General features: G+C 39.1%; 2 protein-coding genes across 2 annotated transcripts; one reads left to right on the top strand and one right to left on the bottom strand.

The window, feature by feature from the left end:
- Positions 1 to 327: 327 nt before the first annotated feature.
- On the bottom strand, positions 328 to 20,649 carry MRE11 (MRE11 homolog, double strand break repair nuclease). The gene is made up of 19 exons (XM_027735583.2): positions 20,477 to 20,649; positions 19,836 to 19,968; positions 17,333 to 17,493; positions 16,651 to 16,738; positions 15,608 to 15,749; positions 13,524 to 13,638; positions 12,310 to 12,495; positions 11,682 to 11,853; positions 10,868 to 10,948; positions 10,358 to 10,484; positions 8,615 to 8,715; positions 7,277 to 7,450; positions 6,051 to 6,113; positions 4,881 to 5,097; positions 3,854 to 3,937; positions 2,806 to 2,861; positions 2,280 to 2,347; positions 1,809 to 1,887; positions 328 to 688 (listed from the first exon to the last, which is right to left on the bottom strand). The coding sequence occupies exons 1-19, from the start codon at positions 20,494 to 20,496 to the stop codon at positions 644 to 646; spliced, it is 2,112 nt and encodes a 703-aa protein (XP_027591384.1). The 5' UTR covers positions 20,497 to 20,649; the 3' UTR covers positions 328 to 643.
- Positions 20,650 to 23,399, top strand: ANKRD49 (ankyrin repeat domain 49). The gene is made up of 3 exons (XM_027735587.2): positions 20,650 to 20,733; positions 21,309 to 21,579; positions 22,425 to 23,399. Exons 2-3 carry the CDS (start codon positions 21,322 to 21,324, stop codon positions 22,881 to 22,883), a joined length of 717 nt encoding a protein of 238 aa, XP_027591388.1. The 5' UTR covers positions 20,650 to 20,733; positions 21,309 to 21,321; the 3' UTR covers positions 22,884 to 23,399.
- The last annotated feature ends 1,014 nt before the right edge of the window (positions 23,400 to 24,413 follow it).

The raw sequence follows: 24,413 nt of genomic DNA, 5'->3' as shown, positions 1-24,413 counted from the left end.
GCTAAGATGTGTGTGTAACATTAGAATAGTCCTGCTTGGTACTTCTTGAATTACAAGGCAGAATTCATTCCCACACACTATAACTAATAACAGTGCAATTCTTGGTTTAGTTCTCCTAGCAGAGTTGAAAGCACTAGGATGTTTTCCAGTTTCAATACTGAAAACTGTATTTTTGTGTCCAACTACTACTCTTCAGAGTTTTCAACTGTATCCGTAGCAAATTGCAAGTAAGTAGAAGTTTCATTGTGCTGACTCAGTCTGTGTCCATATTCATACTTTCAAACTGTAAATTTACTTATCTGCAAAATTCAAACCAAAGAGATGGAGTTTTCTATAAAAGATATAACCGTTATTTTTATTATCATCCCAGAAAGAAAACAAAGTTTCATGTTTTAGAAAGAACTTGCAGCTTCAGGCAGTACTTCAGAATATTAGACCCTCTAGTCTAATGCATCAAGCAGTGTAACACAGAAATGATACCAAATTTGGTGCCGCTGGAAAAAAAAACCAAACCATTTCATAGAAGTGAAAATTGAATGCAAGCCACCATTTACAGAGGAATATCATATAGAGAATGCCTTGCAAACTGCTCTCCATTTTCTTCACCAACTTCCAGAGTCTCTCTTGCATAGTGAATCAGAAATCACTTAGTTCTTCTTGATGTTGCAGGGCTCATGAATGCATCATCCTGCAATTGGCAAACAGATATGCATTACTAGGACTAGCATGCATTCCAAGTCATAAAAAGCAAAGTCACCTTTAGGTTAAACTAGAAAGCCTGGTCACAATATTTCATGCTTCCTGACAGACCTGGTTTTGTTGGTTTTGATATGAAAGAGATTATCTATTGATTAAAATGTCCAGGTCACAAATGTGCAGAGAATAAAAACCAAGTTTTTGTCAATATGATCAGAACAGCTACTCTGGAATGAGAAACAATTTATATTTCAGTTGTTATTACTATGAGCAGCACATACCCAAATAAAATTACGTTCATATAAATATCACACATCATAATTTACTGAGATTTGCATGAATCAAAAATACTGTTTCTTTTTGCATGTTCAGGCAAACGCAGTTTTGTATTTCAGATAGAAGAAGAAATAGCACAATAGGGAGAAGGGACAATAATGTAATGTTTTCTCTGAAGTGGTCAATCTCTGACATTGTTAAGGAATGCATCCTGACCATGCATGGCAGTCTGTGAAAACAAACTGCACAGTGCTTGACAGTAAAATGTGTATTCTATTCAGTGCAAAGCTGCGTGTAAAGTCCTACTTGTTTAATTATTGATGGAACCATTTCCTACCAGTTCAAAGATGTACTGCAAGAACAGACACCTTGGACTTGAAAAGACAGTGTTTTAATTTTTTTTAAAAAGTGTGTTTACATAATTTGTGACAAGAAACAATAAAGTGCCCCAGAAAATAGCCATTTTAGATGCAAAAAAAGAAAATCTTGCTTCTTACAAGAATAAAATACATAAACAAATGAAAGGATGCAGCCAAGCATTAAAGGAGATTATGATTACTTTATGTCCCAGGCAATCCAGGCACACATTTCAGCAATGACAATTCACTGATTAAGAACTGAAGGGAAAAAAGACTGGATTATTTTCCTGAGGTCCCTCCTAGCCTTATTTTTGACAATTATGAATATACTCTAATTAAAGTTGGTTGCAATAATCTAGACCTGTTAGTGAAAAAACCAGTAAATTCAATTTTACTCTAAAATGCTTTACTCAAATAGCTGTAAGCTATAGAAACTTACATGAAATAAAACTAAAATAATACTACTATATACCATACCTCATCTGACTCAAAATCAACTCCTCTAGATGTTTGGCTTTGTGAACCTCTTTTACTAAGTGAAGATGTAGTTGACAACCTTGAAACACACAAGGAGAAAAAAAAACCACAGCATTAACATGTTCTCAATTACCAGAAATTCCAATAACTTTCCCTTCAACTTAGAGTTGGACCACCAATAATAAGAATAAATAAATAAATAGAAATAAGTAGAACAATAAAAATTCTCAAACTAACATATTAATTCTAAAGTTCTGATCTAGATTATCTGAATCAGTAGACTAATTCTTTTGTTACAGAAAGATAACCCACTTTAACAAGTAAAAATTTATATATATTCTCTAAGTAGTGTTTCTTATGACTTTCTTAAAAATCTGTTTTTTCAGGTAGTGGATCAAATCCCTGGACTCTGCTGATTGCCAGTCAGAAATAAGGCACTCATGGTAGTATTCATGAAGCAAACATACTGACCTTTGATTTCCTTTGGAAGAAGGAATAAAAGAAGTGTCTTCTGGATCAGAGTCAACATCTATAATATCCTGAAAAAAAATAATTATAAAGCTTTTCCACAGAATGTATTTTTAGAGATAGAGTGCATAATGCTTCAGTACTATAGCACAGAACCTTTGGGTTTTTTTCCAACTACACACCTACTTAGTTACAATAGTACACAATTGACAGGGCTCCAGGCTAGAACTGGACAAATTTGCAAATATAGCACAAGTTTGCTCTTCAGATCTTTGATCTTGCAGAACCCCCAAAATACTCATGTATATACACTTACGTATCTTAGACTATGGCCACAAATACAAGTTTTTCTCAGACAAACACCATACAGGTGATATAAAAGGTCTACGAATTAACATGCAGAAACCTACTGCTGGAACTGATAGCTTGGGAACATCTGCTCATTTAGGCTAATGTTTTGACCTTGTGTTTATTTTTCAAATCAATGGCAAAAGGCAGCACAACTTCACTCATACAAGAAGATGCTTACCTCAGAGTAAGCCTGAGATGAATTCAAAGAGGGGTTTGGTTTCAGAGGCCTAAAGGCTAGAATAAAACATGGAGTATTTTTAAAATGCTCACACAATTAAGTACAAACCACATTACATCGTTCTTTTTATTTGAGACCTGCTTAGCATGCATTGTCTCTGCAAAATACCCTGTAAAACAAACAAGCAAAACCAAGAAATAATTAAGCCTTTGCTGGAGCCTGACAACCCAGGGATATAACCCTCTGTGCAGCTGCAGGTGCTTCCCAGTCTGGCTGAAAAACCATCAGGAACTTTGGTTCAGAAGAGAAAAATATTAATATAATTGATATTCCTGTATGTCTAGCAGTTTAGACATCAACACATCCGCTAAAATTTATTTCTCTGCAGTATTTTAGGTCATTTGCTGACCAATTTAAAATCGGGGCAATTTGTTGATTAATTTAAAACTCGCTCTACCTTTGAGCATTTTGTGTGGGATTCAGGTATAGATTTGTGAGCAGTATCTTTTTCTTTAATACTCAGATTACCTATGCTGTTTCCTCAGAGCCTGTCCTCCATAGCAAGCAAGAGCTACTCTTACATATGCAGGTGGCTTATATTGCAGATAAATTTTTCTTCCCTAGTAAAAACTGGTATTTCTAAAACTCACTACAATGTAAGACTAAACGGATTTGCATTAAAGCTTACTACCTTGTAAACATCAGCCAAGTTTAAAAATTTTTTATCCCCTGAGGAATAGTCTTCATAAAATGATGCTATTAAGTCACATTCTTTCTATGCTTATTTCTTCAGGAAATGCATACAGTAATATGTTCCCTATTTCCAGTTCTAGCCATAAGTTCCTGACACATTTCATTTTACACCATGACAGAAGAATAGTGATATTCTATTTTCCCTTTCTTTTTGCTTTCTCTCATCACTGTTATTTTATTTCATTAGAGCTGAAAGAATCTCTCACAGCTGAATTGGACTAATAGAAATAAAAGCAATTAAGGCACTTCATCATTAAACAAACACCTGGAGAGAGCAGACAGATCAAAAGCCTACCATCAATGATGGACATATTCTTGGCAGGTACAGATACAGGCTTGTAGATTCTGCTGCTAGAAGCTGACTCTTGGCTAGTGCTTCCTGTAGAGATAACAAACAAAATGGAATTCTGTTCGGTTGGGTTTTTTTCCCCCTTTAGTCTATCATCACTGAGTGGGAAGTCACATAAAAAAAATCTACATTCCTCTTTTCCCCTCACTTTCTTCCTGGAATCAAAGGCCCTCCTTACATGCAGAAGAACTGCTCTGGGTCAAGTGTTCAAAGTCCACAGATACAGCCTCTAACACACAGGGCCCTGCTCTGATGGGATCACAACAGTGTTGGAGCACAGGCTCACAGAACTAGTTTAAAAGCATCAACCAAATCAGGCCCAAGACGACAGTCTTCGTTTCAACTCATCCTGCTCTGAGATGTGTTAGTGAGATAACTCAAAGCAGTATATTGCTGCAAGACTCCATCTTTTCTATTTTATTTATATATATATATATATATATATATATACATAAAACGGAAGTATATCTATAAAGGAAGTACCACTATCCCCGTAAAGTGCACAGGCACATAGCCGAGGAGCTAGTCAACTCACTTTTCTTAGGAAACACTCCCCATTTTCTCAGTCACTAGAAACATTGAAGTATCTTGTAAATTACATTATAATAGAGACAAGCTGTACCTCCTCCCTATACTGATTAAATGCACTACCATTAGCAGTAACAAAGGTTTATCCATGCACTTCATTGTACAGACATTCCCAATAATGCACCTTTTTAAGAGGTTACCATGTTTTCACAGCTGGGAAGCAAGATATTTTTCTTCTAAGCACAGTGTGAAAAAATTACAACTTAAGCTTTGTAAGGCAGTCAACAGTATGTAATAGGATACCCCAAGCATTTGAGAAGAATTTTTTTTCCAGTAGGAGTCCTTAAGCAGTAAATTTCCACTTGATGGAAGCATCAGAAGATAGTCACGTTTTAAAGAAAAAAAAAGTCAGTAACTGCAGTATAAAGTGTGAGGTTTTTCTTACCTCTTCCCCTGCGAGATGAACCTCTTGCTGCTGAATTTTGTCCTTTTGCACCTCTTGCCCTACCTCTTGCCCGACCCCTTCCTCGGCTCAGCGTTGCAGAAAGGCCTTCACTTGGATCACCAATGCCTATCATCTCCATATCCATGGAATCTTCATCACTGGAGGCCGCAACAAGAACTGCATCCTCAGATCTGTTGGCTTTAGCCCTGGCCATTGCCTTACATGGAACAGTAAGTATTACATGAAAAAGAATCTTAAATGATGAAATGCACCCTAGTTGTGATATACAGCTCTAAACCACTGAAGTTTAGAAGACCCAAATCCTCAGCATTGTGGAAGGAAAGGATGTCTGTGAAAAAGCAGGGACAGTACTTAGTCTATTTAATTAGATGTGTACATATAGAGTAGTTAGCTAAGCTCTGATAACAGAATGAAGCTAGTAAATATGATACATTATCGGTGGAGTTTGGTGGACAGGTCAGGTCATCTTGTGTCAGCTACATACACCTGGTCAGAGGAAGCACCCTCTGGGCTCCACCGACTTGTCAGTGGGTGCTTGAGACAACTAGTTACTGTGAAAATATCCCAGATCAGGAGATGTGAATCTCACTCCAGGTGTCCTTTTTTTCCAAATTTCATTTCAGTCCCACATAGCTTGTAAGGACAAAGGAGCCCCAATGCTGTCAGTAGTTGGCAATTCTCTTTGGAAAAACATAAGTAATCTAGACATGAGTCTGTGGGAGATCTAAGACTCTAAGATTGCTGATAAGGATGCAGTACCTAAAGGCTTACCAATCCTACTACCAATTTGTTCCAGTAACAACACTCAGCACAGTCCACCCACATGTCCACTGGTAGTGGAATCACAAGTAGCTTAAGCTGACTCATCTTTGAAGGTCACCTGCCTGGTCTAACCTCAGTTAAAAGCAAGAGCAAATGAACATTCAGGTTCACAAATTTGTACAAGAAAAGAGATCTCAAAAGCCAAACTGAGCAATAGCTCAGGCACATATTACATTTTAAAAGAAGTTACTAAGCTTCCAAGGCAGACAGGCACTTTTTGGCAAGGACAATGTTTAAGTATTGCTTAAGGATTGCTAAGTGACTTCCTTTATATGCAGAAGTCACCATGCCATTTTTCAGCTTATGTTCAAAATTCAAAGGAATTACCTCACGGACTTCCTTATCCTCTTCTTCAGCATTCTTTTTTCTATTCTCCCTAAATTTTCGCACCTGAATAAAAAAAGACTTGCCATCAAAATAACAGTTCATGTCATACAATAATCAAAACACAATAAGTGAGAAGTTTTGATCACTGAATTATTAAGTCAAGCTCATGTCAGAAATGAAGAGTTCAAGAATTATTGAACAGTTTCATGCCATCCTATAGTTTAAGAGTCTCACATTCTATTAATAACTGAAGCTACATCACCGGGGAGAAAAAGGCTTGAGACATAATGAAAAGCAGGAGATACTATGTTCAAGAGAAGGAGAGTATACATAATTTTGACAATAAGGGACATTGAAAAATGAATAACAGGAAAAAAGGGGTAGGGATGAAGAAGCAGGACAGAAAACAACTGTATTGAGAAGAGATGAATGTCGCAGTACGTGTACAACTATGGAAGCTCAACTTGACAAGTATGGAAAAAGATATGAGGTGGGAGGGAAAAAAATATTAGTTCTAAAGACAAAAAACAACAACAATAACAAAAAAACAAATAGGGGCACAGAAAACCTGCAAGCACTGATTTTTTTATGGTCTCTTTCAACCCCTCATAAATTAAAGCAATCAGCATGAAAATGGGTAGATGAAACCTTCCTTCCCCCACCAAATTTTTCTTTACACACTGAAAAGATAAGTTGCAAAACAACTTGTCATACAATTCTTGAATATTACAGCTGAATACATGGGCTCATGTGGAAACTCAGCAAGTTGACAGAAACATCTAATAAGAGTTACTCGACACACATAAACCGGGCTTGTCTCTGGGATACCCTGAGCTGCAAGCAGACACAAGCCAGTAGAGCACCTGAAGGGTAAGTTTCCTTTATGTTTGCCCTATTCTTGTACTCTTCCCAAAGCCAAAATGAAAAAGCTAATATGAGATTATATCTACCACCTTTCTCACAGTAGTGGTAAATATATAGTTCTATGTATATTAGAGCAACAGATCTTTTCTATGCATGCATGTGCAACCTAAACCCCATTTTCAATACAAGCTTTAAAACCACATATTTGAAGCTTCATCACCATATTTACTAATTGCAGAAAAAGAACAGAGGCAAGTGTTACACATGCTCCACAGACAGGCAAATCTATTAAACCAGGTTTGAACACTGATTTTTCTACTGTCTTGACCTCTCTTGAGGAATTAACAACAACAGAATATTACCTCCTCATCTATTTTTTCTTCCTCTGCATCAGTGCGACGCTCCCTAAGAAACTTCTGTGTTTTTTCTAGTTGAAATTTCACCAATTCTTCTATGGCATCTTTTTCCTCTTTGTCCACAAACTCCTGCACTGCTTCTCCCATTCCTCTTTCAGTCAGAAGTGAAAGCTGTACTTTCTTTAGAATTGGGGAAAATATTTTGTTAAGAAGCATATGCCACTGAAGAAAGCAAGTAATATTCCTGCTGTTTCAGATAAGTATTACATTAAGTTGGTTGCAAAAACAGTAATGTGCATTGAATATTTCAATCAGAGAAAACCACAGCAATAAGCAAACATGTTACTTGTCCTAGTATAGTTACAACTCTCTTGCTACTAGCATGTCACCTTTACTTAAAATAGTACTTTCCAGACTCCTCGAAGAAAAAAGCTTCACAGACAGAAAAGAAACTACATTGCTAGTCATATCTAAAACAAAAAATTCTATGAAACAATGCTGCCCAACAGAATAAACTTTACAGCTATTATAAAAGACGACATTTATAAAAAAATAAGATAAGCATGTCAAACGCATAGGATTTATGCTGTCCTGACAGCTAGCATGTGTCCAAGTTAGGCCAGATGATATAATTCGGGGGATCTTTACCTCAAGAATCCTTGCTCTAAAGACCTTCTGTAAAGCATGTTCTCAAGTAGCTTCTGCAAGTTATGCTTGATCATCTTGATCAAGCATTTGGGCACCTGATTCACTATTTTTTTACCTGTGAGATGTTTCTGCCAGCGTGTTGGGAAAGGGAAATATATCAGATTTAATGTCAGGGTGGGAAGAAAGCAAACTGTTGGGGTCTCTCTTTCTTCTCCCTGCTCTGCTCTAAATATAATGTGAAATTGCACTACATCTGAGGGCACAAATATACTGCAAAGTAACAAGTTACTCCAAGTCAGCTGGTAATGGTAAATGCTACAGTCTCACATTGGCCCTATAGTAAATTAAGGTAGCTTCTCCCTCAGAGCATGCTGCCTCACATTTTCCTCCTTACCTAAATATGACACATCATTTAGTGCAGGGCAGACACTGCAGGTTCCTGTGAAGAATTATCATAATGTTCTCAAACCAGCATGTGTTCACATACCTGTACAACCTATACACAACAATTACTTGTTAATCTAAGACACATACTTCATGTGGTAATTTACACACAGTTATATGGGAAATAAATTCACTTCTCAGTCAATGTCAGAGTGTTTTCAGGGTGCACTACTACTTCCGCTAAGAAAGCCAAGGAAAAAAAAAGAAAAAATATTATACTATATTAAAAAATCATAAAAGATAGAAAAATACCTTCTCCGCTGTCTGGAAATACTGCTTTACAAGGTCTTCCACCCTCAGTGTTATCCCCTCAGCAGGTCTGCTAACCAATTTTCCAAAGTTAAGATCAATGTCTAGAATACAAAAGCCCAGTGGCACCATCATACACATTTGCAGCTCTTAATTATTATCATCCCACTGATAGTAATAGGAAAAAAGGTTAACATAGGCCTCTTAAGAACTGTGGGTCCTTTTTATATGTAAAGCTTTTTCTTCTAACTGTAGAGTCTATTGTCTGGAAACACAGTTAAACATAATGGATGCAAGAACTGTACAGACAACTTCACCTCTAGCAGACATAGGGTTCTTCTAACTACCATGTCTGGAACTACATATTGAACATTGTATCCTGAAGGTTAATAAAACTAAACTCTAGAAGATCACAAATGGAAGAAAATCAAAGAAGCCATCAAAGTATGAAGGTTTTTTATAAGTAACTCATTTATTAGAGAAGAAATTTTCCTCCAAAGCACGCTGACTGATTTTCAGTAGAAAATGCCCATAGCTCATTAAAGCTGCCCCCATTCTCTGGTAGCAAGGTAGAAATGGCACAAGAATGAAAGGGATAATCACCTGAGATTAGCACATACCACACAAAGTAATATAAAGTGACTACAGACTGCTTTAAGACAACTGCCACACAAAAGCACAAAACAGTGTGGTTTTGTTAGCCTGGTTATATAAGCAGCTATGACAAGAGAAACATTAACAACTTCTGAATTACTGAAGCTGTGTATTCCAAAAAGCTTGAGATTGCACAACTATGAAAAAAACCCCCAAAGCACAGTAAACCAAGATCAATATGGTATAATTTTAAAAATCCTAACAAAAAGTAGTTTTTTCACTAAACGATGTTTTGAACTTTACAGAACTGACAGTGTTCATAAAAACTGTCAATGAAATTGGAGTACTTACAATGCACTAACGCGAACTATTAACAGTGCTTTAGCACATTATGTTCTTGCACAAGCTGCATCTTCACTAGTGACCATTACAAATCCAGCATTTGGGCAACATCTGTTAACCATTTATAAAAAATTCTAGGCACAGTGAGAAATGCTGCAATAGTAACAGCTATTATTTTTTTTGCACAAATGCTTGAATAGAGACATACCTGGAACAGACAAGCCAAGAGCACCTCATACACATGATTAATCAGGGCAAACAAAATGCTGTCATACATTTGGACCTTTTTTTTAAAATATAAAAACATCTCTCAAGCCCACTCCCTCCATTACTATTTTAGGGATAAACAAATGAACTCCTAAAGCAATAAAATCAAAAGACAAAGGGAAAAAGCACTACACTCATCTGTTTTCCTGCAGAGTGATCTAAACCAACCATCTCATTCTAAGAAGTCTCAGGAGTGAGCTGATTAATCCCTTTCATGGTAATTATCACAGAATCAGAGTAATTCAGTCTGGTATGGGGCTATATGTATTACTGTAGGCAACCCAATAAGGTTTGAGGCCAAAATAAGAAGGAACTGTTTATGAATAACTGTCAGCAGATGCTGTGATAGTTATCAGAATTTTAGACAAACCCAGAAATAGAACAAAAGTACTTGCGTAATATATACGCTTAAATGAGACAATGCATTTTTACTCCTCCTATAACACATTGGAAGGTAGACACCAAGCTTTTGCAAGTGCTGGACAACAAATTAAAGAAGAAGGAAAACCAAGGCAAGCCAATTATTCCTTTCTTCATAATTACCATTTTTCTCTTTTTGTTCACGATGCCTGAAAAAGTGTATGATGTCTTTTGGGTTAGCCACCCTATGCATGTACTTCTGGCTAAAACGATGGACACTGAATGGTTCAAAGCCACCTGCATAATCAACCTAAGAGAGAAAAGGAAAAATTTAAATATGAAACAAATAGAAATGGAGAAGCCACGCAAATCCAGCTGAGGAAAAATTAAAGTAAAAAATAAGTCAACCTAAATTGAATGCCTTACTCTGCCGAATAGTTAATGGCTAAAAATAGCTAATAATAATATCAACAGAATAGCTAATATCAGCTCAGATTCATAACTTGATTCTAATTTGTTTCACTTACTAGCCTTTGGGGAAGTTTCCATAAATTAGGTTAGGAACACATGCAGGATAATATGACTTAAGAAAGACTTATATATTACGTGTTTACCCAAAAAGCATGACTTTGCTTTGAATCTTTTCAAAGTGACCTTTCAGAACAAAGCAACATAAATGGAACAGTTTCTTACTCGTAATCTTATGAGAGGCTTCTCTGGCTGGCGTGGATTTCCCAAGCGTTCTCTTTCTGCATTGTCCAGCATCAATTCAACCTGTGAAGGAGAATCAGAAATTCAGTTCCACTTTCTCTTACAGATGCCCAAATGTTTCAAGTTTAATTTAAAATACATCCAGTTGCAAGAGGAGCTATAAAAATAAATAATTATAGGATCTGCTCTCATTCCTGAACACATATGTATAAGTATCCAGCCAAAAGCCATAAAATGACTGAGAAAAACATCACAACGGAAGGCTCATTCTTCAGATCTAGTGTAGTCCAGCAGTATCTACACCCCTGATCGCTCATACTACTTTACTTTATAGCCATTATGCTTTGCTAAATTTCTAGTTCCAAGGAAAAAGCAGGAAGAGACTTATACAAATCTAAGAAGCAAGAGCAATTAATTAACCTACTTAGTTACTTCTGCCACTTCACACTGTGCAGCCGAGCTTTCAGGGTTTAGGTTGACGTATTTATGCAGGTTCCAAAGCGCACATCCAACACTGCCCCACTCTTAGGGGGCAAGTTTTTGTACAAAGATGATATGGACACCCATAAAGCAGTTCCAGCCTACTTTAATAGGTCATCCCAGTCAAGGAATCTGGAAGCCAAGGCTGCAGAGTGAATGGCATGTAATTAGCTTTCTACGGAAACACTGCCTAAGTTCATCTCAAATAATATAGGGCAAGACAAAATACTTCTCATCTTCCAGTCTCAAAATCAGTCACAGATCCCATCCCCTGTCCGTACACTGTTATCTATAACCTATTAGCATTACAAGTTACCTTTTCCGTGCAGAATGCTTGTATTGCCTGAGTAACATTAGGATTGTCAGGATTAAAAAGATCTGGATGATCAGCTAGAACAATATCCTCTATGTGGAAAGTTCGCACTGTCTCTAGAGCAATCTTCTGCATTTTCATATTTTTCCCTTTAACATGCAGCAAACCAATGTGTCTAGAAGGAGAAAGGTAACTTACTAAAAGATAAACTTAAGAGAACTATGGTATAAAGATTTGTTTTAAATTCATGTCTACTTTTCAGGGGCAAAATTTTAAAAGCTATAGGAAGTTCATGGATCTGTATTTCAGAGTTGGACATGTCAAACATCAGTTTTATTATATTTAGATTGTGCTTGTTCCATACACAAGCACATGTACTCATTTGCTTGTATTCCAATTTATCAGGGTGTAACTCCTCTTAGGTAATTTCCATTTGCTTCAAATGTTAAACAGTAAGCAAAGTAAAAGTTCTACTAGGCACTGATTCCATCTACTTTATTATATCACACTCCGAAGCTAATCCACTCCATAAGTCCTTTCATACTTAATACAAGGTTTTTCTGTTCTCATCACAGTACCTGAGAGACATAAGACAAGTGATAAACAAGAACAAAAAGAAAAGCTCACGCACTTCTTCACAGCTTCTCCAGGGGACAGAGATGTCACCACTGAACTTCCTGGCTGACAAACATAAAAACGCTGTTGTTCATTTTGGAATGGAGCTATTTTACACTCATGTTCGTGACCCCACACAACAAGATTAATAAAGTCATCTAAAAACTGCTCTGGAATGTAGTTGGTAGCTCCATGTTTGCTCCTGTTCAAGAGAAGAGAAAAATAATGGGTGGGCAAGGGGGAGTGAAGGAGGAGAAAAATATCAGTGTGATTTAAAGCAATACAGAAACCCCAGCAATAATATCTGACATACATGTAAGGTCCTCTTCACATTTATTCCTTACACAATTGTGTAATGTTTGGTTAAACAAAAAGGCAACTTATACAGCTCACTGTTTTACATAGCTCACTGTCTTCTGCTCCACTCCTTTTATTTGGATCTCTCTTTTCTTCTTACCTGGCTTGCAAGACTTTATTTTTTTTCTATATGAATGCTTTTATAGCACCTCATGGCCATTGTTTTTGTTTGGTTCTTTGTTTTGTTTTTAAATGGTGGGGTAAAACCCACTGAAATAAACAGATCGCCACCCCCAATCCCTTTCCAGAAGGCACAGGATGTGAAGAAGGAGTGAAGGGAGTTCCTTCAGCCTACTGGACAGAGATCAGGACAGGGTTATCTGAGCTATATTTGTTTACGTCTGCCTCACCACTACTTGAACATAAGGATTGCCCTCTTTCTCAGGAAAAATTAGAAGAAAAGATTTAGAAAAGAACTCTGCCTGCTCCTACTACCACTGCTGGGAGAAGTGTGTAGACAGACAGAATATCTGTAAAGCATTGCAGTGCAAGGTAAGATAGATTGTTGAATTATAGTTTAAACAAGTATAGAAAATACAATATGAAGTTTAATGTTCTTCCAGCTTTAACAAGCAGACAAGACTTAATTATATGCAGATTACACTACAAACCCCCACTGCCCCTAACTGTAAAAGTTTGGGAAGAGATTTCCCAACATTACTAATTCATTTATTTCAATCCTTTTCCTTTCTGATTCTTCTGCAGAAAGAGTTGTAAAAGAAAGTTTTCTTTTGGGAAAATCTTAAGAAACCAGCTACTCACAAGAAGCACCAACTAAAATGCATCTGGCTTTCTCACCTATCCTTTGTGAGACAGTTTAATGAAGTAACACAGTAAGTTTAAAAGTCACTGTAATTCATTCAATACTGTTACCTATTTTGATGAATCACAAACAAGTTAAACCAACTATCTTCATCTTCCTTTGGTCTCAGCATGGTTACTTGTTTATTGACAAACATACGATACAACCTCTCATCTGGAATAGCTCCTGGAGTGGACAAACAAAAAAAAAACTAAATAATGTTTGTGTGGTAAACCAACTCTGTATTTTATAGCATTTTTATTAGTACCTCTATTAAAAACAGCACAGAGAAAAAAATATAGCAGCCTTTTAATACCTAAAGAGGACTTACAAGAAAGCTGCAGAGGTACTTTTTACCAGGGAAAGCAGTGATAGGACAAGGAGGAATGGCTTTAAACTGTAAGAGGATAGATTTAGGTTAGAGTTTAGGAAGGAGTTCTTTACTGTAATGGTGGTGAGGCACTGAAACAGGTTGTGTAGAGAAGTTGTGGATGCCCCATGCCTGGAAGTGTTCAAGGCCAGGTTGGATGGGGCTTTGATCAAACTGGTCAAACAGAAGGTGTCCCTGCCCATGGCAAGGTGTTGGACCTAGATGATCTTTAATGTCCCTTCCAACCCAAACCGTTCTGTGATTCCATGATTCTATGATTTTCATGACCTTTGAAGTCTGAGGCATGATTATGAACAGATCAAAATATAAAATGGCTATTTTACTAGATAGACCTCTGAAAAGAAGACATTTTAACATGAAATCTGCCTTAAAGCTACTGCTTAAAGTAGCTTCACAAAGTACATCTGGTTTAAGACATTTGCTAATTGTCTGTGCCAAACAACTGACTATAGGCAGAATTAAAAATAACAGAAAGGCTGTTTTTGTTTCTTATCGACAGACTAACAAGCATATTTTATTTTAATATGGAATTTAAAAACAGATACTTAGTAGAGATGGAGTTCTTAAACATACTTCAAAACGCTATACAAAACAAGAAATAAACTATGAGTTCTACAAAGTCTGTGCTTTCTCCTAGAGCAGGGAAAAGTCTGCTGAACTTCTGAACTGTTTGTTGACGATTATTTCCCTGATGTTTTTAATAAGTAAAAAAACTCAAACCATTCATAGTCAGGGTTGATGATGCATTTCAGTAAAATCCCATACGGAGTTTACTTATTTTGTTTAACAAAGAATGTTCTCTAAATCAGAAAAAGTCAAGAAAGTACATATAATCCCGGCACAATCTCAAAGAAACATTTCACGAATATTTTCATGCAGCAACATGTGTACTTTAGAAAGTTGTTGCATTTCCCAGCAACCATTTCGGGTATTGAAAACATATTGTGGTATTAGAACCTTCGCTACTAACCTTTGCAAAGTATCTCATTAAACACATGAAATCATGGCCATCTAGGACTTAACTTTTAGCTATAAAAGTTGCTTAGACATAAGTGTTTAAGCACTCATGCCTAGACACAAAATAAGGGAAAAAATTAAGATATTAATACTTAGCTTCTCTAGACAGAGAGCAGTCAAAAATAACTGTTCTTAGTAAGAAGTAAGAGTAGAGGGGAATCTGGTGGAGAAAACAGAAAGGGACAAAGCTGAAGCTGAAAACCTAGCACTGAACACCTTTGAAGTATGAAACTCCTCATAAGTTTATTTAAAGAAACTGAGGTTACCTGTGACAGATATTACCTGTGAACCACTTCAGACAGGCATGAAAGACATTAGGTTTCTGCTCAGACAGTTTGTTTTTGAATAAAACCAAAATGGCACATGAACATAACAGTTTAAGTTTTACCTAAACAGGATGAAGTAAGCTTAGTACACAACTGAGAGAATTTAAGAGTGTGATTACTCTGACTAGATACAAAGACGCTATTTATAGATAACTTAAGCAGGGTTCATTTAAGACTAAAAAAAGTACAAAAATCAAAGTATTGAAGGATTTATTCTAAATGAAAAAAAGAAAAGAAAAAGCCTGTCAGCCAGTGACAACACAGCAGGAGGAGAAAACCGACACTGCCACAGAATTGATATGCTTTAATTTAGAATTACTTAGACCTTCATGTTTGTTGTAGCCTTTTAAGTTTGTTACAACTTTATTTAGACCTATTGAGCTTCAGTAACACATGAACAGTCTGACAGACTAATACTCACCCAAGCCATACAGAGCAATTTTTGTTCTACCCTTACGTAATAAAATGGGACTAATATCTATTTTCTCCACAGAAGTTGAACGTCCAAAGTGATTCAGTAATCCTGCACAGCTTAAAATATCCAATGCACACAGTGCATCTGCCTGCAAAAAATATTAAGAAACAAATACAAAAACTTTGAACAAAACATTTAGTCTTTAATATCTAAGTGAAAGTCTCAAAAGGGAGAGAGAGTATCTTTCCTTAAGTAACTTCTGCAGCTGAAACACCCCACCACATATATTAGCTTTTTTTTTAAGTGTTCATGGGTACAGAAGCAAATCCCTTTTCCTTACAAGTCCTACTTAATTTGAACAATGTGAAATTAAACATTAAATCATTCAGAAAAACAAAAACATAAAAAAAACCCCCACAGTCTCTAAACTACTACAAAAATTATCTGGTTAAGCTAACTACCTCATAATAAGTCCAAAGTTAAACTTCTGCTAAAACCCTAATCTCCATGATACACTGTTTTTGATATAAAATGCAAAATTATTAATTCAACACACACACTTTAATGCTTTCTAAATGTCCATTTCCTACTTACTTTTAGTAGCTTATTTTTAAGCTAGCATTTCATCACTATTGGATTATCTCCCCTGAAAATGCAAGATGCATATCAATTGCATATGCACAAGTCAAAATACCAAAATTCTCTTCCTTTAAGAAAAAAAGCTTTCAGTTTCTACAGATAAAATGTTTTAGAAACCTTCTGAAAGACTGTCACTGTGAACCTGTTCTCAATGACAGAAACCTACATAAATTAAGAAATTAAATGTAGTTCATATAAGTCTCTTCTTTCCATTTGCTTTTTTAATGTCACGCTTACCCTTTACTTGTTGTCATTTATTAACATTCCTAAAGTTCTACAAAATATTTACACAAATATTGGAGCAACTGACTAAAATTAGGTGATCTCCAAGAACTGTATTTCTATACAAGTCTCTATTTCTATAATATCTTTGTAATGTAACAGCATAGTACAATTATGATAATAATTACCCCTGTGGGATCATCATGATTGCCATGAATACTAAAAACTGGAATAGAAATGTTGAGATTTTCATCCTGATAATTCACCCATGGAAATCTGAACAAGAAGAGGAAAGGAAGTTAAACTACATCTGCAAATTTGTGGATGATCAATATTCTCTTCAAATTAACACCATCACAGATAGATCACAGCAGCTGCACGAATGAGTACAAAGGGGCTATGAATAAGCTTAAACTGCACAGCATAAGAAGATTCTTATTCATGGACTGGAATGGCACTTCCAACTGGGAACAGGGTAGCAAAAAGGACCTATTCTTTTAGAACAAGTCTATGAAAAGAATTGTACAACATATCGTGTGGTAGCAGCAGACTAAGCTGTATAACCCTTGCCTACACACAAAGAACTCTGTTGATTCTACCACAGCAATTCATCTAAATTGGTTTACTTGTATTGTACTTGCAAGATAGAAACTAGATTACATAAAGGTATCAAGTGTCACAGCACATTCAAAAGTTTCTCAAAATACTGTACACATTCCTTTATAGACTTAGGTAAGTGAAGTTACCCTGTAGACTGTCCCACAAAGAGAGGCCTAAACTTCAAGGTTCTAGTCACAGAGGATATAAATTAAAAATCACAACACGCTCACCCAATATGCAAACCATGATAATTTATAGGAACATACTTACTTGCTGTGATGAAAATTAACTGCCTGATCACTCAAAATTTCAAACTGAACAGGACGATCACCCATGCAGTATTTTCTTAGCGACTCCAAACAAGAGTGTACTGTTTTTCTGGAAGGTTTGTTGTCATGAAAAAGGTCCCCACCTAATAAAATAAAGTCCACCTGTATGGAACAAAAAAGCTTTATTATTTTAATACAACACTTCTTAAACTTCCTCATGAAAAAAAGTAATTAAATTACTATTTAAAACAAAATCAAACCCAAAAAGATCCATTTATCAAGAGCCATAGGACAAAAAAACTGACAGCGTTAAAAAAAAAGTATCAGTGAAGGTGAAATATTTTAATAAGGGTCACCAAATTGGCTCCTGAACATTTTTTTTGACAGGCATGAAGAGATACATTATTTTTTCATCGCTGCAGTAGCTAGTGGGAAGAAATCAGTAGCTATCACCACATTATTTTGAGAAGGTACTAGTCGTGGTTTCCACATATATTGTATATATTTAGCTTTTGAAAAAGCATTAGGATAAAACCTCATCAAAATTACAAATAATTTGAACAATAAACATTAATTCCTTAAAAACTGAATCACAGAATCGTTAGGTTGGAAAACACCCCTAAGATCATCGAGTCCAAATGTTAACCCAGCACTGCCAAGTCCACCACTAAACCATGTCCCTAAATGCCCCATCCACACATCTTTTAAATACCTTCAGAGATGTTGACTCCACCACTTCCCTGGGAAGCCTGTTCCATTGCTTGACAACCCTTTCAGGGAAGAAACCTTTCCTAATATCCGGACTAAATCTCTTCTGTCACAAATTGAGGCCATTTGCTCTTGCCCTATTGCTTGTTCCTTAGGAGACTGACCTCCCTCTGGCTACAACATCCTTTCAGGTAGTTGTTGTGAGTAATAAGGTCCCCCTTGAGCCTCCTTTTCTCCAAAACAAATACCCCAGCTCCCTCAACCACTCCTCATCAGACTCGTGCTCCAGACCCTTCCCCAGCTCTGTTGCCCTTCTCTGGACATAGTCCAGCACTCCAATGACTTTCTTGCAGTGAGGGGCCCAGAACTGAACATGGGATTTGAAGCGTGGCCTCACCAGTGCTGAATACAGGGGGACAATCACTGCCCTTGTCCTGCTGGCCATACTAGTGCTGATACAGGCCAGGATGCCATTGGCCTTCCTGGCCTCCTGGGCACACTACTGGCTCATGTCAATCAAACTGGGCCCTAGGGATGCAGCCTCACACCCATTATGCCAGGCTACCTGGGAAGGTGGGGCAGTCACAGAGGAGAGGCGCCTGCTGCACCAGGCTGGAATATGTTGCCATTGCCTCCTGTCCCTTAATTCAGTGAGTTCATCCAGTGGGAGAGAGGACAGGAAATCTTCTGTATCATGTGTCCTGTCTGCCTTTCAGGCTGATCACAGGGAAGGCATAGTGTGATTCCAGTAGTGTTTCTCTCACACCCACACCCGCTCCCTGATACTCCTCCACCTCCTCACCCTCTCCCGGTGCTCTGTCCCTAAGTGGAATTCCCCTAGCCAGGTGCACCTGTGCTCACTGCTGTCAGTCAGCACTGGTGAAACAGCAGAGCCCACCCTGCAGCTGATGCTGGAGTGGCATTCGGTTCCCACTGAAGCTCTATCTGGGCAGCTGTGTCAGTTGTGGTGGATGCAGCGCTGAGAGAGGCCACGGCTTCCTGTCAGATGGATACCACAGCTCCCTGGGTGGAGCTGGCAGAGCTTCAGCACCCTTCCTGCATGGAATGTTATGCCACAGCATGTCTGCCTGTCATGTTTGTGGTGCTCCTGTTTGCTGCTGGTCCCCCTGGGCTTCTTTTACAGGTGGGGAGGTACTTGGCTGCGACTGCTCCTGGCCCTGCTTGGGTCCCATCAGTTGCTGTTGTTCGAGATGCAGGCTCCTGGCAGCAGCTCACAGCTCCTCATAAGGTTGCCCTGGTTCGGGAAACCCCCCTCTGCACCACTCTAGAGGATTCTGCTGCTGACTGTGCCGGCACCAGGGCTGGTCACCTCAGCAACTCAACACTCTAACAAACACTTCAAAAGCTAACATTTTCTCTACTTTCTGATTTGAAGATTTGAAGACTGTGCATCATTAACCTCACTCTCCCCTACTATTTTCCCTCCTTGAATTGACAAACCCTCCGTAAATACCAGTGAAACTAGTGCAGGCAATCCAAAAACACAGTTAATGCAACCAGGGTCATAATTTAACACGAATGCTCTCTCAAAAGAATAGGCACTCCTTTCACTAAAACAGAAACGAAACTGGTTGCAATGAATAGCTTGAATGCTCCCTCAGAAGAATAGGCATTCCTTTTACTAAAACAGAAATGAAACTGCTTGCAATAAATAGCTTAGTCATTTGATTTGATATTACTATAGATTGTACTAGGACTAAGCTTTACAGCTTTTGGTAGATACGAATGTATTTTCAACAGCCTCACTCCTTCCTTTTCCAAAAAGTAGCACTTACTTCATTTTTTTGAGCATGGTCCAGAATTTCATTAAAAGTTACAAATGTATCATTTCCACGAACTGGATCTTTCTCCAAATAGCCAAGATGAATATCAGTAGCAACAAGTATTTTAAAGGTGTCTTCATCATCCCTACATAAGACAGAAAAACTTGTGTCACAGAGCAACACACATAGGGAATTTCAACACAGTCTTTATTAAGGTAAGCTGGTCTGTCCAGAGTCACAAAATACACAGGAGATCTGCCATAAAACTCTGCCAAATGTCATTCCTGTAATGTTCTTAAAATATTTTGCTACTTTTACTGCAAATGTTACATCACCAAACCAACCAGTTGCTAGGTTCATCCCAGTCATTTTACTCTAGTGAAGGGCTGCAACCACCTCTCTGCAGTACCTAATGAAAAACTAAGGAATCCTCTGTATATTTCCTGCCTTTAAAAATACTTGTTGAACAAACATTCAACTTCTCTCCCTGCACTGGTAATCTGCGTGTATGTGACGGCAAGCATGATGATCATAAGGACCTGAGGGAAAACACAAATGATGATCCGAGCTCTCCTTAACTCATCCCAAAGATACAAAACACTCGCTGTCTCATGTGACAGGACGGCACGGCGTCGCAGGCAACGGGAGCTTACTGTGAGTTGACGGTGCTCATCTTCGTGCCAAGGCTGTTCAGGTCAGGGAGTCAGCTTCTCTCGTCATAGGCGGTGTGTGAAACGTAAGAGACAAGACAGACGCTGGGTTAGCACGCAGGCACAGCGAACGATCCCTCACGCGGCTGGATCAGTCCCCGCTCCCGCCGCTGCCTCGGCCCAGCACGTCACGTCCGGGCCACGGCCCGGAAGCGCCTCTGGGCCCCGCCCCGGAGCGCCCGGCCGTGCTGGGGCCGCAGGTACCGCGGGCGAAGCTGGGCCGGGCCGGGGGGTGCTCGGCGCGGATGGGAGATCCGTGGGACGGGATTAGAGCGGGGTCTGGCTGCCGGCAGCCCGCGGGCACGGCCGGGGCAGAGGGGAGGCATGGGCGGTACCGGCCCGGCCCAGCCGGCGGGGAGCGGGGGAGCGTCCTTCTGTGGCGCGAGGGCCCGTCCGGGGGGTGCGGAGCGGAGCGGAGGAGGGCCGGGGCCGCGGGCTGGGCCGGGGCCGGACAGGCGCCGCGGGGCCTCGCAGAGACTCTGCCCTACTATCCGGACTGCTCCGGCCTCTTTGTTAAGAAAACGGGCAGCGCTCCGGGTGCGCTCTGCAAACCCTCGCACTGCTTCTCGCTGCCCGTCCCAAAGTGGTGCCGTTTCGGGACCGGGGTAACATGGTGCTTTTCCAGCGTGGATATTGTCTGGGAGTTCTGGCAGAGCTAACAAGGGCCGGGTTAGTGGAGGAACTTTGAGTTTGCTCTTTAATTTTCTTATTTGTCGATATCCACATCATCCATTTGTATTGTACAACAACAAGACTGTACATTTGCTGCTCACAGATGCTGACTGAAAATGAATAAAGAAGAGCAAGTCGATGAGGACGACGATGATAGTGAGTTGTTTGAAGACTTCACAGAGCATTTTAATCAGCTTGAACTGCTGGAGACTCACAGGCATTTGATTCCTGTGGGGACTCAGAGCTGTTGGTCAGGACAATCCGATGATGACGATGATGAGCAAGAAAGAAGTGAGGAATGGTATGAAATGCAAGAAAAGAAAATGGAAAAAAATCCAGAGACATTGCTACTCTGGGCAGCTGAAAACAATCGGGTAAGGCACTTGTTCTGTTCATATGTAGCACTTAGAAGAATGTTATTTTAATCACATATCTAACAACTCATCCACAAACAAAAATTTACTTACACTTTCCTATCTTTCTCTGAGCTATTTTGATTTGGTTTTGCAAGCCACTGCATGTAAAACTTCTCCCTTTGTAGCCCACGCACGCTGAAAAGTGTCTGGATCCATTAGCTTTCAGAAAGCAGGCTTTGATTTCAGTTGAAAGTTCAAGTAACAGCACTTCTCTTTAACTTATATAAAGGGAAAGCATGCCAGGCTCTTTCTTCTTGGCAAATAAGCTTTTTAACTGGAGTGGAGAGGATGTATCTGAAATTTTATTGTTTCTGAAGCTCTATATGCAGATAACAGGTGACTGTTTTTGTATATTTTTATGGAAAAGAAATCCAACTTTATTTTTGGAAGTGAGGGAGAGACAACCAAGATTCCTGTTATGTTATTATACCCTTGTGTACACTTATTTTCATTAGTTGCCTTTCTTACACACAAAAGCTCCTCTCTGCAGTTTTGTGGAGGTACTTATGTCTTCACAGTGAATGGGGAGAAGGTGTAAGGTTAAGGTAGTCTTAAGGCATTGCAACTAATATTCATGTTTTAGCTCTTTGAAAACAGAACAACCCACGGAAAACAAACAAACAAAACTCCCACAAAATCCCCGAACCCTAGTAACAATAGCTGGTTTCATTTTAAAATCTGCTGTTGCACTTAAGCGTTTTTTGACACTGACAGAAATTGGTTTTCCACTAAACTTCCAGACAGGAAAAGCCATACATCCTGTTTCACGTAATCACATGAAATTACCTGTTTTATTTAAACAGCTGAGTACAGTAAAGAGGCTCCTGACTGAAAAGCTGGCTCCAGTAAATGCTCGTGATGAAGACCAGTACACTCCTCTCCACCGAGCTGCCTACAGGGGGCACTTGGACATTGCACACGAATTGGTGGCACAGGGGGCTGACATTCACGCGCAGACTGTGGATGGCTGGACACCCCTTCACAGCGCCTGCAAGTGGAACAACACAAGAGTGGCCGCGTTCCTGCTGCAGCAAGGCGCAGACATCAACGCACAGACAAATGGTTTGCTGACCCCACTGCATATTGCTGCAGGAAACAAAAACAGCAGAGAAACCCTCGAACTCTTGCTGATGAATCGTTATGTGAAACCAGACCTGAAAAACAGCTTGGATGAAACTGCCCTTGACATTGCTAGGAGGACTGATATGTATCACTACCTTTTTGAAATAGTAGAAGACTGCATAAATGCCGTGTCCCCTTAAAAGCTGTGATTAAGCTTATGAATGTGGGGTTTGCTGCCACTTTCTTGTTTGTGTTCTGCATGCTCATCAGTGGTGATCTGTCTCTTTGCAACAAGTTAAATGTAATGTAATGTAGGATACCTTATTGTTCTCCCAGGCAAAATGTCACTTCTTGCAATTCAGCTCAGTTGTCTCACTCATGCTTTGAAGTGTTACTACTGTTACTGAAGGTATTCACAAAGTCTCAGTAGTTTCTGTTTGTTGCCATTTAATTAGTGCAAATTTGGAGGGGTCTGTCTAATTGGTCTGTAGTGTGGTAGCAGTAAAGAAAACTGGAATATTTACTTGATATGAAAGAATTCTGGCTTGGTTAGGCAGAGTTTATTGCAACTCACTTTAAAATGAATTTTTTGAGAAATTTTAACTTTTTTAAAACTGCATGAAAGCTCAGAATGAATGTAACTTATTTGGGTGATACACAAAATATTTAATGATTTTGGTATAAGGCTTATTATAAAATAAAATATTTAACCTCAAGTACTTTGTCATATGTTTAATTGAAAGCTCATTTATCAATGCAAGTGCCCGTTCATAAATACTAAGTATTATCCACAGGGTGAGAAAGGAGTTTTGGTTTATTTTTCCTGTTACTTTTCAAGGAAACGACTTTCTATCAAGATCCTGTTTACTTTTCCCTTGCAAAACTAAATTGCTTAAAGATTTAAGGTTAGGGACGTGGCATTGGTTGGAACAAATGAGCCTCAACTCTGTGAGGATAAACACCAAGCATACTGTTTTGTCTGATTAGTTACAGCTGATTTAGTTACAGGTAATTTAGTGTTTCTCTTCCACTTTGAGTTAGTACATTGTTACAGTTTTATATTTTGTTACTTTTTCCTAGTAAATTTTCCCACACCAACAGCTCCTTGCCAGCAAGCTAGAATTCTTCGAGCCCTGGACTTAACGACTGCTTCATTGAAATCCTAAATAACCTCGGCACACCAGCTAAATTGGTAAAGGAGAACCCCCATACTCCTGTAGCCTCAGCTGGGCATAGGGGCAGCTTTTTATTTTTATTGTTTTTTTTTCCTTGGGAGGTGGGACTTGGCTTTTGCCCGGACTCGGAGAGGGTGTGTGAAGAGAAGGGGTCCGGGGTTCGTTTTTCTTTCGGCCGGGTCATTTTTTGGCTTCTGGCCCCGAGGGAGGTCCCAGTTCGCATCTGAGTCCTCACGCTCTGCTCTGCTCTGCCCACTGCCTGGACTTGCCTGGAATTCATCGGAAAGCCAGTGCCATCTGCGGAGTAGTCTTTGGGGGGGAAGGGCCGCCCTTCCCCTCCTCTTTCCCCGTGTTGGCAGCAGCCGGCACCCATTGACGAGGAAGGAGATCCTCAGCCAGAGCCAGCCTTTGGCAGCGTGAGTCCGCAGGAGGAGCCACCCTTTCCCTTCTCCCTTCCCGTGCCTTGGTCCGATCCGGCCGCCCCCGCGCGGTTCCCAACGGGCGCGGCGGCCGCCAGAGCCCAGCAGCGCCCCCTGCCGGCCACCGGTGAGGCAC

The sequence above is a fragment of the Pipra filicauda genome, unplaced genomic scaffold, assembly GCF_003945595.2.
Source record: "Pipra filicauda isolate LSUMZ 115617 unplaced genomic scaffold, ASM394559v2 scaffold184_size3518187_pilon, whole genome shotgun sequence".
NCBI classification, from domain to species: Eukaryota; Metazoa; Chordata; class Aves; order Passeriformes; family Pipridae; genus Pipra; species Pipra filicauda.
Note: the sequence above shows the minus strand (reverse complement) of the source record. Positions and strands in the feature narration are given on the sequence as shown.